Source organism: Polyodon spathula, chromosome 12, assembly GCF_017654505.1.
Source record: "Polyodon spathula isolate WHYD16114869_AA chromosome 12, ASM1765450v1, whole genome shotgun sequence".
Taxonomy (NCBI): Eukaryota; Metazoa; Chordata; class Actinopteri; order Acipenseriformes; family Polyodontidae; genus Polyodon; species Polyodon spathula.
Window position 1 is genome coordinate 31317130 of NC_054545.1, and position 17378 is coordinate 31334507.

The following is a 17378-nucleotide window of genomic DNA, read 5'->3' on the forward strand; positions in this document are numbered from 1 at the left end:
CCTGCTCCCTCTATTCTCGCTCCTGTTCCAGTCACTGTCACAGCCACTACCCAGCTCCCCCCCAGCCTAAGTCCACCTCCCGACTCACTCTCTCACCAATCACTGCAGCACATCACTCTACCCGGTGATCCAACTGGACTGCTATAAACTCACAAACCTTCCCCACAGACAGAGACACACACCCTCCCTTCCTCCTTCACTAACCCTCACCTACCTACTTCCTCTCTCCCTTTATTCTAACTCACAGTGCCCTCTACGGTCCCTCAGGTGGCTATAATATATATACAATAATAGTTTAATTTATTATAATTATGCTTTTTTTTAATCAAGCTAATGAAACCCCCCCAGAAGTCATTATTATTGAAAAATGCCACTCCTGCATGACTGGGCCCAAGTATATCATCGTCTCCCCCACGCCTGGCTCCACAGCGGCAATGAACCATGAGCGTTTCCTGCTCCAAGCGGCTGGTGGAAGCAAAGGGGATTCCCCAGTGCCGGCAGCATTTGATTTAAAAAAAAAAAAAAATCCAACTTACTTTAGCTTACATTGTATGATAACAGTTTTACTGTGCATTTAAAGCTTTCCACACTGATAAAAATGTTTTTTTAAAAATTAAGAACATAAAAAAATTTATATTCAAGTATAGCTGGAGCCCATGGAATTAATATTAATTTATTTTCGTTCACATGCTCTCACTGGTCGTATGAAAATAAAGCTGCTATAAACTCTAGGCCAAGCTTTGCGTTTTATAAAGGTCATTTTCTTATAAAGTTCATGATTTAAACCACTGGCTTTAACACATTGATGTTAGAAAGTCTTTATTTTTAGGTGCAGTGCATTGTGTTTAAGGCAGCACATGGGATCAGCTCGGGTTTGAATCGGGGCTCCTGAGGAGCAGTTTGCTAGGGTTGAGAGTTGCAGGCTTGTGTGGGTGGATGTGGATCACAAATGCAAATTAAACTGAGCTTCAGTCTCTCTGCACAAGCAGGACATGAACACAGATAGCGATCACGAGAATAAAGTCCCAGTGAAAAGCGCTTGTGCTAAAAGGAAAATGTATTATTATCTAGGTCTACGTGTGGATTTCAAAAAGGATAACTCTACTCAATATCTATGATGTTTAGTAGTGTCTGTATGCCTTCCCACTGATAAGACCAAGGAACAGGTTTACCATGGGCTTCGTGCGTGGCGCCAAACTTAGGGTAAATTTAATTAAGCTTTAGCTGGGAAAAAAATATGTTTTAGAAAAACAAAAATACATGCAATAAACAGCAATGAATGGATCAACATGCACACTGCTTATTGCATCCATTGGGTTTTTTTGGTTAAAGGTTAAATGACTGGGGACCTGAAATGTAGGATTAGGGAAGTATCTCAAAAGAGCGAACTGCCTGGTATGTTTGTTCTGTCAGTTTTATGAAGAAAAATAACACATTAACTTCTCAAAACAAGCATCATCGAGCAACATTATTAAAGGTCATTTCTCATGAGTGGCGATACAACTCAAACCGATACAACTCAAGATTCCAGGCAGTAACCTATTTCAACCACATTATTACGAGTCTATTTTCTTGAAATGTTTTCTTGTTTTATGTATTATTGGTAAAATATTATTGTTCATCCCTTTACGGTATTCTTTACACTGTCCACATTGTATGACAGGTAACAGGTGCAGCTGAACAGTACAGTGTTAGGAGCAGGATGATTTGAACTGCAGAGTACGGTGTTAGGAGCAGGATGATTTGAACTGCAGAGTACAGTGTTAGGAGCAGGATGATTTAAATTTCACAGTACAGTGTTAGGAGAGGATGATTTAAACCAACACAGTTAACGAAGACCATAGATCAGTCTACTTTGAGTGCGACAGCAAAACCATTTGGATGGAATTTGCGTCATCTACGGTAGCAGAATTGATGTTATGCATGCTTACATTGGATTTTAGAGAAGGGGATATGACAAAAAGAATGCTAGAGCAGTGTATACAAGCAGAATGAAGAACAAAATCGATTTTTAATTATGTGTATGTTGTGCAATTCATACTGGGACAAATATTCAAACCAACACTGTATGAAATGTATTTGGTGGCAAAAAATTACCTTTGTATTTGTTCATATAACAGAATTAATCAAAAATGGTATCAAACAAATAAAACCGATGCATAAATGATGCCTGAAACACACATACAGTATTCATTCTACTGTACAGGAAATCTCTTCTATTTTAGTTTTGTGAGATGGCATGAATTATGCTTTTATTTTCTATATAATATTAGAATATACATTTTGAAGGAATATTTGAACCTGATAAAACATGTAATGCTTTTTTTATTCTAATGACACATTGATAACTAAAACACTGAGCCCAAATGCATACCAGCACTCACGGTAAATGTTTGGCAGGACAAAATGTTTTCACATTTTTCTTTTGATTATTTTGAGGTTTTGAACGAAACTCTGCTAAACAGTGCTTGAAAAGCAGACAAGCTTATCAACCTGTTGATAACAGCTGTCAGGATTTCCCCATATCAACCCATGGAGTTTACAGACAGGAAGCTCAGTATCGAGCACTTGACCATAATTTCCTTCTTGGGTGTCGGTTGGGGTTTTCTGAGAGCTCTTCCGTTGAAATACAGACGCTCTATTTGGCTGACAATTTGCACTAAATGTGCACTTTTTAACATTTGCAAATGTTTTAAATACATTTTATTGCTAATCCTATTGCTTTTGTTCTGCAAAAAGGGTACATTATTGAGGTTGCCTATTCCTGTGCAGTAAATGAAGCCCACTTTCAATTGAGCTAGGGACTAAGAAGGGACTTTCCACAGCTAAATGTGTGCTGGGTGTGTAAATGGAATATACGCCTATGCAAATGATCAGTTTATCTGTTCCCTTATATACTTAAGTGTCTAAAAGAGTGAAACAGAGCAATGTGAGTGGAGGTGGTGTTTTTTTTTTTTAATATCTGTGACATCAGTCATTTTGATAGCTGATTCGGCCACAGCAGACCAGAGCTCCTGTAGAGGTATCTAAATGAATCATCATTTTGTAAAGTTGGAGTAGTAAGTTTCATGTGAACAAAGAGGTGGAAGGAAAATGAAAGAAAAACCGAAGTAAGAAAAAGAGGACGCACACACATTTAAGCCACCTTCGCCCTGACTGCCTGTGAGTAAAAACTGGAAAAGATTACAGGTTTATTTCATGCAAATGTTTCTCAGTATTATTACTGAGCATGTGCACAGCATGACAGGAGCAGACTGTGCTTTCAACAATGAGGCTGGCGACACAGACAGATAAATGTGAAGCACTCATAGTTCATGTAATTCTGTTGTTTTTAATGACATTGTGGATGTTACTGTTGGAATCAGTTCTTAGACAGTAATTGTAATTGTTGGTGTTTTAACTACAGGCTTTTATAAAATTATACCAGGCTGACGTTTTAAAAGCTTACCTCTTGGTTTGCTTCTGTTTTTGTTACCGTTTGTCAGTAAGTGTTTTAAAAATTGCACAAAGCCTGGGTGCATTAAAATGGATCTGTAGCTTTAATAACTACAGCTTTTCTGCAATTAGTATGTAATTAGGACATAATTAGTTAGCCGAAATACAGCATTAATTTTAATCTCTTTGATTTATACAAACTGCATTTTCTAAAACACAAATCATGTTCACTAATCAATTTTCCTTACTCTGTATTTATTAGGAAATAAATTACAACAAGCATGACTTGGGGAGCAAGGGAAAAATATATATTTAAAATATGCTTTGTTTTTACTAAATCTATTTCATATTCTATGCATTGGTCAGTACAAACAAGTTATTGTATTGTTTAAATAATTTATACAGTAAGCAGTACCATTTGTTTGAAAAGTAAAATGCAGTATAATGCTTTTTTTGGCAACAGTTACTTTTTATTAATGTACATCATTATTATCAGTTTTATTTGATATTCTGTAAAAGTCCTTTATTTATCGGTATGTTAAGGTGCATATTGACTACGTGCTAAAGGGTGTCAAATAGTTTGTACATGAGAGGCCCTATTTTCAAAGCCTTGCCTCCAACTCGTATTTTTGAAAGGAGACTAAATCATGTTAATGTTACAAAATGAAAAACAAAACACATTGAGAGTACTTAGGAGGACTTCAAACATATGACTTAGTTGTTTGGTTCTAGTTCTGTCAACTTGACAGGTGGTGTGCCTCTTTAAAATAAATAGGAGTGAAATAAAGACTGAAGTGAACACTTTGAAAATATAGCCTGAGTAGTTCACACATCAGAGAACAGTACAGGCTTGGTCAACAGTACATAAGTGAAAACACAACCCAGGAAATCTTGTTTTCCTTTCAAATAATTTATCGAATATACTAGTTTAATTAGGAAAGATAATGTTCTACTAACTAATTCACTTGCACAGTACACAGGTTGCTGTTGACTATTTTATTTATGGTTTTTGAAATGTTTCATTAAAATGTAATTATTCTAATCAAACCAACCCTTTAGTATATTTTATGTGTCTGTGTATTGAAAATGTATATGCATTCGTTTTGCGATATCAATTTGATTTATAATTGTATTGCTGTAAAATGTGTTGGCCAAAATAGTTTTGCAACCCATGTTAATGGAAAGAGACGTGTAATTTGGGCTTGAACTTTTCGGTTTTTATTTTCCAAATCTCTACCTCCCTTTAAATGTTACTTGGTAGTTGTTAAGCTGTCTCTGCAACCTAATAAAAAACAAAAACTACTAATTATAGACTGGATTTAAGATTATTTTTTTCTATGCTACAAATCAAGGAGATTTGAAATAATGCACTTTCTACCAATGTGCATTCCATAGTGGGTATTTTATGCTGAAAAGAAAATCTTTCAGGACAGCTCTGTTAAAGGAGTGAAAAGCACAATGATAAACTAGGAGACTGCAAAAATGAAATGCAATTAGGATCTGGGATGAGCAATTAACATAATTTGAAATACAAATTAAGCAAAACAAAATCAGGCTCAGTCAAGATATGATGGTAAAAACCAGTGACATTGCTTTGTAATTAACAGCTTTTTTAAGTTTAATTAGGAAACAGAATATAAGTTTAAAGGGATGTCGTGATCAAAAATAAAACGAAATATATTTTATTGTAATGCAATATACTCTTAGAAGGCTGATATACTTTCAGACCTATGATGAGTTTTAAATGTCACAATTCAAAATGAAATACAGAGTTTCTTACCATTGCAGCTATCGAGCAATGCTGTGATACCAGTGTTTCATCAATAAACTGATGCTTGAAATTGAAAAATGATACACAAAACAATACCGGTTGAGGAGCTAGTAATCATGGTTTGTGTTGAAACATTAACAGTGATTTTATTTTCTGTCATTTTACTTTGCAAAAAAAAGAAAGAATTACATTTTACATTTATGAAAAGGGGAGCCCTCCAAGTCAAATCACAATGCTGGGTCAGCTGAAAAAACAGCCAAACCTGTCGTCCTGTATAATAAGTGATAGATAATGAAATACAATGATCTAGAAACCTGCCAATCTGTTCACAAAACCCAACTATGCTTAGTAGATCAGCTCCACAAACACCCAGAAGGTGTATGTAGTGTCTTTTGGAAGGAACCCAATGATAAAGGGCTGCCTTTTCTTAATACGTTATTACATAGTGAGACTTTGTGAGCAGACAGAAGCCATGCAACACAATTACCTTTTCCGATGACAATATCACAAAGGGAAGCCAGCCTGATCAAAATGATGAAGCTTTCACATAAAATATTACTAATGCTCCTTATTCCTGATAGTCTATATTTTGTTAGATCCTATTAGCTGTTTGACATTGAAATATGAAAATCTAAACTACAAAACCCTTACTATAAGGCATGTGATAAATACATCCATTATGAGGAAAGAATGGAAAAATACCAGTACCAATAGCTGTTCCTTGCCAAGTGTTGCAAAGCTGTCATTGTGCAACTTCCTTTCCACAGCCTATGTCTATCAGCTCCTGTTTTATTACCATATAAAGGCTTCTAAGTTAACAAGAATAAAACAATGCACTGTTATAAATACAATCTAGAAATGTCCATAAATCTACAGAATTTATATAAGGAAACAATGCAACCAACTATACATGGTAAGGTTCTAATCGTATCAATGCGTTCTGGTAACATTATAAATCCACAAGAGCACAGCGGGTGGGGGGGTTACTCATGTCATCAGAACCTCCAGATAAAATGGATGGCACTGTACAGAACAGTATGCTCTATGTGTTGTGTAATTAGATCTGAAACATTTCTCTGGTTTCTCCAGTTTCTCACAGATAAACTCATAGTAGGTTTTTTAGTTTTTTTGCCATTGTGTTGCTGCATTTTCATGCTGAATACATTATTCTCCCACTTTATAAGTCAAAATGTCATATAACAAATACACGTATACTGTAGAGAATAAAGGTGTAATGTTAAACTAGCATGGCTTATATTTGACACTAGAGCATGGCGTATGTACAGATACACGTGCTTTATCAATACGAAACAAAAAAAAAACCATGGGTTAAGGACAAGGCTAAAAACATGTCTGAGAGTTTGAAAACAAGAAGGGTTACCAGGAGATACAGAGCCAGATTTGAACCAAGACAGCCTGGCTGTATCTTATCAAATAACGTCATATTATGTACTGGGGTTTTATGGAAGATGATACAGGTAAATGTTAAGCTTGCTTGTGATTCTGTTTTACTGTGTAAAGTATGAGCTACACTTTATGGTAATCAAACTGAATTCCAATGATTGTTGCTGTAGTTTTATATATATATATATATATATATATATATATATATATATATATATATATATATATATATATATATATATATATATGTCAAATCATATAACTGGCATTTGATTAATGCACCCTTGCTGTAGCACATGATGATAATGTTTTTCAAAATGAACAGTGTGATTACAAGAAGCAATTCCAATTAAGGAAAAAAAAAAGCTGTGTTGACCTACTTCTTAACATTACTACACATGAGAACTCTCAGTTTAGAAAGGTTGGTGTGGCTGTTTTTAGATCTCCCACTGTTTAGACCTTTTGTCGTTTCCAGAATTGTTCTCCCGTATATTATGTATCACTGCAAAGTCATTCATGAATGCCGTTTCGTTGATATTTCAAAAAAAAAAAAAATTTTATATTTCCATATCTTAGATCCATTTTATTGACGGTTGAACATTTGTATAAAACCACCCATTGTGTAAGTTAATTAACAGTGTTTCAAACACAGGCTAGAACAAAACCGTGCTATTGAACAGAAGGTATTAATCTTTAAACATGTTTTACATAAGGGAGTTCAGTTATATTGAAGTTAAGTAATGGGTCTGACAAGCTCACAAAGAAAACAAGAGCTGGATAAATTATGTATGTTCTTTAATTATTATTGACTGCTGAGCCATCTGTCATTCTTCATTATAATTAAAGTTGTTATTTTGTACAGCTTTCGTGGTTCAGACAAGCTTTACTGTTTGAATACATTATAGTTAACCAAATACTTTTTTGTTAAAAAAAAAAATGGGGGTGGTGCCTTTGCTTAGGGTGACGCTGCACATAGTATTTTTATTGGGGTTGGATAGTGCATGGTAATCACACTGCTATGTACTTACAGTGTAATAATGACAGGAGTATTACTGCAAAACCAGCATCAGAAAGAAATGTTTCTGTTAGGACTATTAGGACATGAACACGCTGTAAAAGATGAGTGCACTGGCTCCAGAACCGGTTCCCCAAGTACAAAATGGATGTGAACGGCCAGCTATTGACACATGCATGGAGGTGTGTAAAAGTGGAGCAATGCTGGCGCTGTAGAAAACAGGGGCAATTGAGTCAAGTGGAACATACAGAAGTGACAACACAAAGAGAGGGGGTGTGTGTGAACTATGAAAACTATGAAAAAATCACGGTGATAATGTTTGAGAGTAAAACCTTTTTACTTGTAGTTGCAGAGTGAACCCTCAGAACACTGTAAAAGAAACCCTGTACTCTGCTTGCACATTGATTTTAGATGCTCCAGTGAGAATGCTTATGTCACGCTCAGTGTCTGGATTGAATACAGATCTTCATCAGGTGGGCTGATGTAGAACAAGTTTGGTTTTGCCTGTTTTTTGTTGGCTAGAATCACAGGAACCCACGCACCAACAGGCCACAGTCCTGTGAAGTAAAAAGAAGAAAAAACGGTTTGCAAGGCATTTGTTTTTCACAGCTCTCGATATAATACCCAAACTGCTCCTTACAGAGCCTTTCAATGGAGAGATTTCTTGAGTTCGTTGGACTTCATGAAGCTTTGCACAGTTTTGTATGTTGTGTAATTGTTTAATATTCAACATGGCTCCTGTGGTGATGTTACTGACGATGCAGATGACCACAATCACGTGACAAGAAGAGGAAATGAGGTATATTGTAGTGCATTGTTATTGGATGAGAAGAAACACATATAGCCACAAAGTGACAGGAAAAGAGGCAGTCTAAAGATTTTTTTGAACAGCACTGAAGCGGGTGTTTCAACCAGATTTGGTGAGAGATCTCTTCTGTTAGTGTGTGTGATTTTTTTTTTCTTTTTTTAATGCATGGCCATTCTGCATAGATTCACAGTAAGAAAACCTGTAACATCTCAAAAGTCATAATATGTCTGTTTTTGGGAGAGCAATGCTATTATTCGCTATGCACTGTGAAACTTTTTAATCATTTACTCTGATAAATAATGAATTTCCCCAAATAACAACTTGTACAAAGATCTAGAGGCTCTCATATTCAATGGAATGTGTGTTGGGCACATGGTTTTCTGCGTGCGTGTGACTTGTTTGGCATGTTTGGGTTCATATATATGTGTGTTTTGTGGGTATGAAGTAGGGTGTGGTTATGTTTTTATGAGGCTGGAGTTTATCCCACGTTTTACCAGTGTGCCCTGATCCATCACTGATAACTTCTTTTTTCCTGATTAACCCTTTTCTCTGACAACACAAGGAAAACATACTGAAGACATTTCTGCACACCAGCATCTACAGGCAATGAAGGAAGCAATTTCGAAAACTAGTTTGAAGAGGTATTCGAAAATAACAATTGAAATGAGCTCTCGGCTTTGAGAACTGAATTCCATGGGTTTTAATATCAACTCCAACCCACTGAGCTCAGTTCTATAGCTTGGATGCTTATCATAGCACCAACTGCAACAAAAAACTACCAAAACAAGTTCTTCTTTCTGGTTTTAAATGATTACAATGAAGAACTAAGTAATTTGATCATTACAGTGTATACAGCTACGGTCGAAGGTTTTGCATCACCTATAATTTTAGGACTGAGACATAAATCTATCTGAACATGTAATTAAAGGAACTACTAAATTCTATTGCAGACTGGAAGCCATAATAGTAGTACAGTATTTCACGCTCGATTTCAAAGTTCTTCAATTTTTATCAGTATACGGAAAACTACAAAGTATTAATTCAATATGTTAACGTAACATTACTCAGCAGTTGTCACTTGACTATGAAGCAAAATGAGTTAATTCTACAGGGTGATGCAAAACCTCTGGCCATAGCTGTACTGGCAAAAGGGAATCATTAGAAGAGGACGCATGGTCAGTTAGAGAAAGTGCAGAATAAGACTGCATGCTCAAGCTAATTTGTCTTCTTGTTACTTGAAAAAAAAAACTAAAATGTAATCCTGCCTTCCTTTCACTCAATGGTTATCTTTTACCACTCTGCCTCTCCAGGTCATTTTTTTTTAGATTCAAGAATCACTCTGTCCTTGTATTCAAAGTGGTTTCTTAATCAATTCAATATGTATGCGAGTCAGGTGAATGATTCACAGCACGTGTTTATTTGCAATATAAAATAATTCAAGAGCAAAATACATTACAAACTTATTCTGCATAAGGAATGATTTTTTTCGAACATATAGTGTGATATTCATGAAGCATTTACCACTGTGCTAAGTTTTTTTTATTTTAGTTTTGCTTTACAAAAAACAAACTGCTACAAACCAGCAAGAAACCACGGCTGTGTGCAGGAGCTCATATAAATGAACTTATTTGGGTTTTTTCTGTAACCATTTTTAATATGAACTATTTGTTTCGTTTACAGAATATAAACTGGTGTTAGATGTTTTGTAAAAATATCCCATATCATTTTCATTTTCTATTTTATTCTTGCATAATTAGCAGCATACACATGTCACTTTTGTTTCTAATTCAATCAGACACACTTCTCTAATTTAAACATATGATATTATCATTTATGTTACAGCCCCCTCCTTAATATACATTAGTTGTACAAACATCTGGTACAAATGTGTTAATATATGTGGTATAACGCATGGTATAAACACTATTACACAGTGATTAATAATAATGAAATACTATAGCCATGCAGTGCTGTAAGAATGAAACGAATACCTTTATAACAAACCTATAAAGAATTTATAACACGTCATGATGCTGTTCACTAGTAGTGTGCAATTAAAACATTACTCTAATAAAATGTTCATAATTATCAAAATGTATTGTTTTCATTTATGAATTCACACAAACCGTTTCTCATATAAGAAAGCTGGAGGATGCAAGGTATGTATATTAAAACAAAACAGAAGCACATTTATTCAAATCAGAGCAGAAGACACAGACTGTCAAAATGTAAAACATGAGGACCCAAAGACATCATTATTACATACCATAAAGAACAAAGAGTCCATGACCAGACCATCATCTGCTGAAGGCAACCACTCTGCTCCTTCCTAAACAGTGTGTTAATAAGACAATGCCGTGTGACACTAATCTCTGTATTAGTCATCTTCAACAGCCTTTTAAATGTCACAGCTATCGATCAGGTTTTGGCTTGTACAGACTGACAACTCCTACACCACACACTCACCAGCACAGAACTCCAGGCTAAGAATAACATGATACTGAATCTCGCAGAACATTGAAAATCAAAAGAATTAGTAGACCGAATAATATTAAAGATAGCATTCCACTTCATTAGTTTTGCAAAAAGGTGTTCGGAATAACAACGGCGACAATAAAACATTTTTTAAACGGTTGCCAACTTTTAGACTGCCTATAGAAAATGATCTCAATAGAATAGCAGCAATCCCTTTGGAATCTCCCTCTTGTGGCTACAGCTGTGCATTGCAGTTTAAAGTACTCCGAATCTTGCTGCATTATTTGCTTGTCCCTATTAGCACGTCTTTAAAATAACAAATTACATTTTATTATAATCCTGATAAAAAGCAATGTGTTCTATACTACATTCACTTTAGAATAAAACAAGCTGGTAAACCAATAAATACCACGTGGGAAAGATATATCTTAGTATGTTTTTGTTTGTTTGTTTGTTTGTTTGTTTTGATTTTTTATTACTGATCAACATAACATGTTTCGTTGTTTAGCAATAGTAATGGTTCTGGCAATGTACTTATCCACTTATCATAGGTAAGTTTCTCTTCAAAAAACAGGTCCATCACTGCTATCACTGCCAGTACTACTGTGACTTGCAACTGGGATCCAGCACAGTGGTACTGCCTAGTCATTGTATTTTGTATCTTGCTCTTAATTGTACTGCAATTCTTGATATGTAATTTTTGTATACAATTGTAAGTCACCCTGAGTAAGGGTGTCTGCTAATTAATAAATAAATAAATAATAAGCAAGCATTGCAAGCAATTCACACACAGGGTACAACATCTTTACAGTATTTACATTATAGCAAAAGAACATCAAGTTTAAAACTCCAATACCATCACAGCACACAGCAGCATCTTCTGTTAAACCTGTAACTCCCACCAGAGCCACTTTCTAAAGGGATGCATTCAATTTTCAGATTAAGTACAAACTGTAAGGACGTTGAGTAAGAATCCATTTCACAGTCGGAGAAATGACACTTCTTCACTTGCCCGTGTTATTTTCACACTGCTTAATGTATTCTTGCATTAACACGCCTGGAAACCTGTCATCAAAACAAGCTTTTTTAATGTGCCTGTTACAACCACAAAATTGCAGTATAGGATTAATATTTTAGGTGCAACAAATTCATGTTTCATTCGCTCATTCAGAACCTGAGAGGTGCTGGCTAATTTATTGCCTTGCTTTAGTACAAACATTGAGTGAAAACAAAACAAAAAAAAACCAAAACAAACAAAAAAAAAACGAATACAAATGTATATTAATAGTACTTTACAATACTAGTAATTCATTAATTTAATATGATTCCATATTCCAGTTTAACCACGTTTAATTAAACAGCAATGTAAATTGGTGGCTGTTTTTATTTATTTATTTATATCCACTGTGTCGCTGTGATATTGTAACGATCGATGTCACTAATACTGGACCTGTTAGGAAAACATCTAACAGTTTTAACAGCCAAGGACGGTGCATGGACGCAATCCCACGCTCTACAACCATCTACGACTGCTCCTGAACCACAACAGCATAGACCAATTAAAACAATAACCGTATCGACTCTGCAGCCCGATTAGCGGGCTCCTCCTGCGCGAGTCTTTCATCTGAAAGCACCAGCAACTTCCCAAAGCAGGCTGCGCGTGTCTCCTGTGCTCTTATTTCTCTATCATCTTCAGTCAGCAGTGGAAAGGTGGACTGACGGCTCCCTTTGCGCCATTTTGAAATTAGATTATACTAGTAGTGTCAGAGCATCTCTACCGTATTTACAAAACAAGCAGGTATCCATGCAGAAATCACACCCACACACATTTAGGAGAATTAACTAATTACGGACAGCGGAGGAAATAACACCTTCCATCTGGAAAAATGATCCCTGGTATGACCCCTGCATATTCCTGCCTAAACAAATACGTTTGCAAGGTGTACACACCGATGGGCTAATTGTAACTTTACACCTGTTTCACGCAGGATTCGGAGGCAACGCAAAGGATCCGCAGTGGTGCTTTGCTCAAGTGAAAGGCACCATTGAGGTGCATGTCACGGAAGGTAAGTTATTGGGATGGTTTAGTTTTATAAATAAATAAATAAAAAAGTAACAAATGAAATGACATTTTTTTTTTTTTTTTTTTTTTTATTTATCATCACTAGTAGTAATTGTCAGATTGTGTGTAGCCAGTGCACGAATGCAATATATGTATGATATATTTTTCTTTACTGCTGTATTCATACAGCAAGTAATATATGTCTGGAAATTTGTATAGAATAGGAACAGATTAATAGATAATAGCAATACCATAAATTATAGAAATGTATGGCAAATTTCAACAGGGCTTGTGGGGCTGAAACTGCAAGCTGTTGCTTGAAAAGCTTAAGAGAAATAAAAACTTATATATATATATATATATATATATATATATATATATATATATATATATATATATATATATATATATATATATATATATATATTGCTGGGCTTTCTGTTAGTGAGTTGTTTATTTCATAAAATAAATACTTGTTACTTGCCAGTTTCTTGAACTCCAAGCTGTTTCCATGGAAACCTGTATTGATCCAATCAGGGAAGACAAGCTGACTTCTCTCTTCAGGCACAGTATACTGCCCTGATGCTTAAATCGTGATGGATCATAAATTTGCTTGACATCTGTTTGTGATGCACTGTATTTCCAGTAAAAGTGTGTGCAGCCATTTCTTATTGTATACTGGAGCGAGATTATACAAGACTTTTCTAATGTGAAATGACTTGTACCAGCCTCAAATACCCTTAAGCAAACATGAAGGTATAATCGCTTACATTTCCATTCATGTGCCCTGATGTGTTGCTAAAGTGTTAGTTCTATTTTAATTGATACAATGTCCTAAGGGGTGAGCTATTAAAATAACAGCACCACCCACTGGGGGTAGCAGTTTGTTATCGAAGTAGTATTGGAGACTGCAGAGAACAACCATATTTTATCCGTCATGCTTCATTTTGGCTGAGCAGATGAGCAGATGTTTGAACCGGATCTCTTTAATGAACAGCTTGGACGCATAACGTTCACCTGGCATAGACTAATAATACAGAAATAACACACTGTAAATGATATTGGAAGTTACCCCGTTATCTTGTTTTGTATAACACAAGTGTTATGTTAGAAAAGGCACAATTAGTCAAACACTGCTCCATGTTGAGGTTCAGAAAAAACACACAAATATATATTTTTTTCCCCATTGTGGTGCTGAATATGTTGGAACTTTAAACAAACGCTATTGAGTATATTGGAACTTTTAAATTGTAAATTGAAAGGTAGCAAAGTACATTGGCTGCGAGGCTTGCTTGTGATTATAAATGACACAGCTGATTTACTCTTACGCCAGAATATGACTTAAAAACAAATTTGAAGCCATTGAAGTAAAACTGCAACACTTTGAAGAATGTCTCGTAATATGATACTGTGCACACGGTGGCATACCCAGGTTACTTTACACAAACAATCCTGATAAATTATACCCTGATAAATATTCATCAGTGCTGAAAATAAACTGTTCAAAAGGTTCCTCACTATGATATGAATACACTGTGTGGCAACACCAAACAATGCAAGATAGGGGAGGAAGGCAAAGCCTTGCTATGGTGATGACTCCAGAATAAAACCCCAAATAAATTAGATTTCAGTTTTTAAAACCCAGGGACATTTTATAAGCGGCAGGCTGCTTAAAAGTGGATTGATTTTCGGATGCTATGTTTCCTATAGTAGTAGATCTTGGACTGTGAATTTCAGGTGTTTTCTGTGACTGATTCAGAAGTGAAGAATGAATTCACTTATGTGCACTATCGACAGGTGGCACAAGGAAACACACACAGTGAGGAAATACAGAGTTTGTCAGGAATGTTTACAAAAAAATGTTATTTATATATGCAAAATTAAATTAACTGTGGCTGCTTGTCAGAACCTCATTATCCAAATCCGATTCTGAGTTATCCTGAGTATTGTCTAATAAATTATTTAATGTCATATTTAGTACCTGTATAATTCTCTAATGTTGTTTCTGTTTCTCCAGAATCTGAATACTTTTTTTTTTTTTTTTTTGATTGGTTAGTAAACATTATCTGATTAGAAACCACAGTAGAGAACGATACAGAACAACAGTGTGTTCAACAGAAAGGAAACTCAATTTTAGCATAAATATAGAAGGTTAAAAAGACATTCTATTTTTATAACAGAGTTTCTGTTTGTACGCCTGTTCTGGTGGAGTGTTTGAAGTGATGAATCAATGGCAGGTGGCTCTCATTTATTTCTGATACAGGGAGAGATGCTGATTGCCCTCTGCAGTCTCCAGAGTTGAAACTGAATTAATTCAGAACACTGGTGACAAGTTTGCTTGTACTGGAGTCTCGAAACCAGGCCACTGAAGCTTGAACAGACAACAAAAAACACAATTTAAAATTATTAATAGGTTAATAGACTCCCGTTGCATAGCAGGTTAAGCCATTTTAGGCTTTACGTTGAGCTTAATTTGTGCTTTACTCTGTGATTGGTAAGAGGTGTAGTTGCCTGGTGCCGTTTTAAAAGCATTTTTTGCACATTGAAAATGGTTGTTTTGTACAACGTTACAATTAAAATGGAATTAAACTAGCCAGTCAACCAGGCCTGCTTTCTGAAATGCACAGCAGTGCTTTTGAGTTTGCTGATCCTTTTTTCATTTCGTAATTCAATCAGTGAGACTTCCTTTTGACAAGTTGTTTGAAGCTCCCCCCAAGTCTCTTTCATTTTGCTGATAAAACAACTGAAATTATGTGTCCCATGGAAACATGTGATCTATCAAGCAATTGTATTGACATGCTTGTCTTAAGCTTTGTTAAAAAGATCAATGAAGATTTGTATATGGCCCATCATTGGGTTGTATAAATCATTCCATATTAAATATATGAGTCTCCACAGTTGCCCTTTATGAAACCCAGTATAATTGAGAAGTACTAAGGAAGTAATCACATTCCACAGCTTGCTGTTCAGAGCGTTAAGCCCTGGTTGTGATAAAGCGATTCTTATTCTCTGGTTTATTAAAGTAAGGAAGGCCTACATTTCGGTCAATATTCGCAGAAGCCTGTGCAAGATACAATTATAAACGAATTACCTGCATAGCTCAGAAGCAAGCAATTAAGAGACTTACACCACATGTAAGCCTCTTAAAACGATGCAAAACAGCCAGGCACACACTGCTATACAAGCTGTCACCTGGGAGTATGATTTTGGTGGCATACACTCAAGAAATCAGCCGCTATGGCACACTGAATTTCACTACAGAAGTCAGAATCCATAATGGGAGTGCATCACACAACACTGGTAAGCTGGTAAGGCCTTATTGGTTATATTTTTCATTGAAGAATCTTTCATTTTTTACATCCCCTGAGGACTTCAGTAGTTTTTAATTGGAAACATCAGAGAGCTTTTGTTGATTTCTGATCCTGACTGAGCCATTGGGATTGGTAATGCTGGGTTTTCAGATGTTTTTTTTGGTTACTATGTGTCATTCTGTTAATTTCCCGTTTAATTATGTACTGAAATCCTGGTTATGTAGGTAATCCTGGTTATCCCCGGTCACAGACAATTGGGCCCTGTCAGAATGGGAGGATCAGAAAGCTAACAGTCAGCACTTTTACATGGTATATAAAATCCAGTTTGAATCTGAATACAAGACACTGGATTCAGAAATCTGGTCACGTAAGTTCCTGCCTGAAACTTCAAATTTGTTTACATTCCTTTTGATGCTAAAGATTGTAATCAGTTACAATAAATATTTGTATACCAGTCCACCAGTCCAAGTTATTACTGTGCTTACCTCTTAAGCCACTTGCAAGTTTAAAAAAAAAAAAAAGTATGCACTTTATTGTTCTCTTGATTTTGTAAAAAATAAATTCTACCTCTGAAATAAATCCTTGCTGTTCATGTACTGTAGAACAAAACGTCTAAAGCAACGAGTGACTTGAAGCAAGATGCCATAGGTGTTTTCAGCCACAGTGGTGAATGGATGTACTGAACTGGGACCTTGATTATGTTATATTGGAACCTCCAATTAACCTCAGTTTGCTTATCAGAGGAAAATCATGGCTTCTTGCCTACAGAGAGTTGGGTATTGCTGGCTGTAAACCGGTCTTCACCTCAACATTTCCCAATTACACAGGGTGTGTGCATTGTCAGTCCTTTCCATCTGGCTTACTCTCAGAAAAAGAAGGTGGATATATACAAACCCTTTTGTCTGTGGGTCCACAGAATTTCCTCCATTTGTCTCTCAGGCGACACTTTAATTATAAACACTGTTAGTCAGTTTCCTTGTATTAATGCATTGCCTAAAGAATAAAAGTCGTGTTTTGATCTTTTTCCTGTAAACCGAAATTGTTTACTGTTTATTACGTATACTTGTGAGTGAGGCTTTATATACATTTAACAGTTG

General features: G+C 35.6%; 1 protein-coding gene across 1 annotated transcript in view; it reads left to right on the top strand.

The window, feature by feature from the left end:
• The first annotated feature begins 12385 nt into the window (after positions 1 to 12385).
• LOC121325056 (serine/threonine-protein phosphatase 2A 55 kDa regulatory subunit B beta isoform) overlaps positions 12386 to 17378 on the top strand; it is a 91210-nt gene continuing 86217 nt past the window's right edge. The window contains exons 1-2 of the mRNA XM_041267377.1: positions 12386 to 12804; positions 12897 to 12974. Coding sequence (XP_041123311.1) covers positions 12795 to 12804; positions 12897 to 12974 — 88 coding nt within the window. The 5' untranslated portion in view covers positions 12386 to 12794. The remainder of the gene's footprint in view (positions 12805 to 12896; positions 12975 to 17378) is intronic.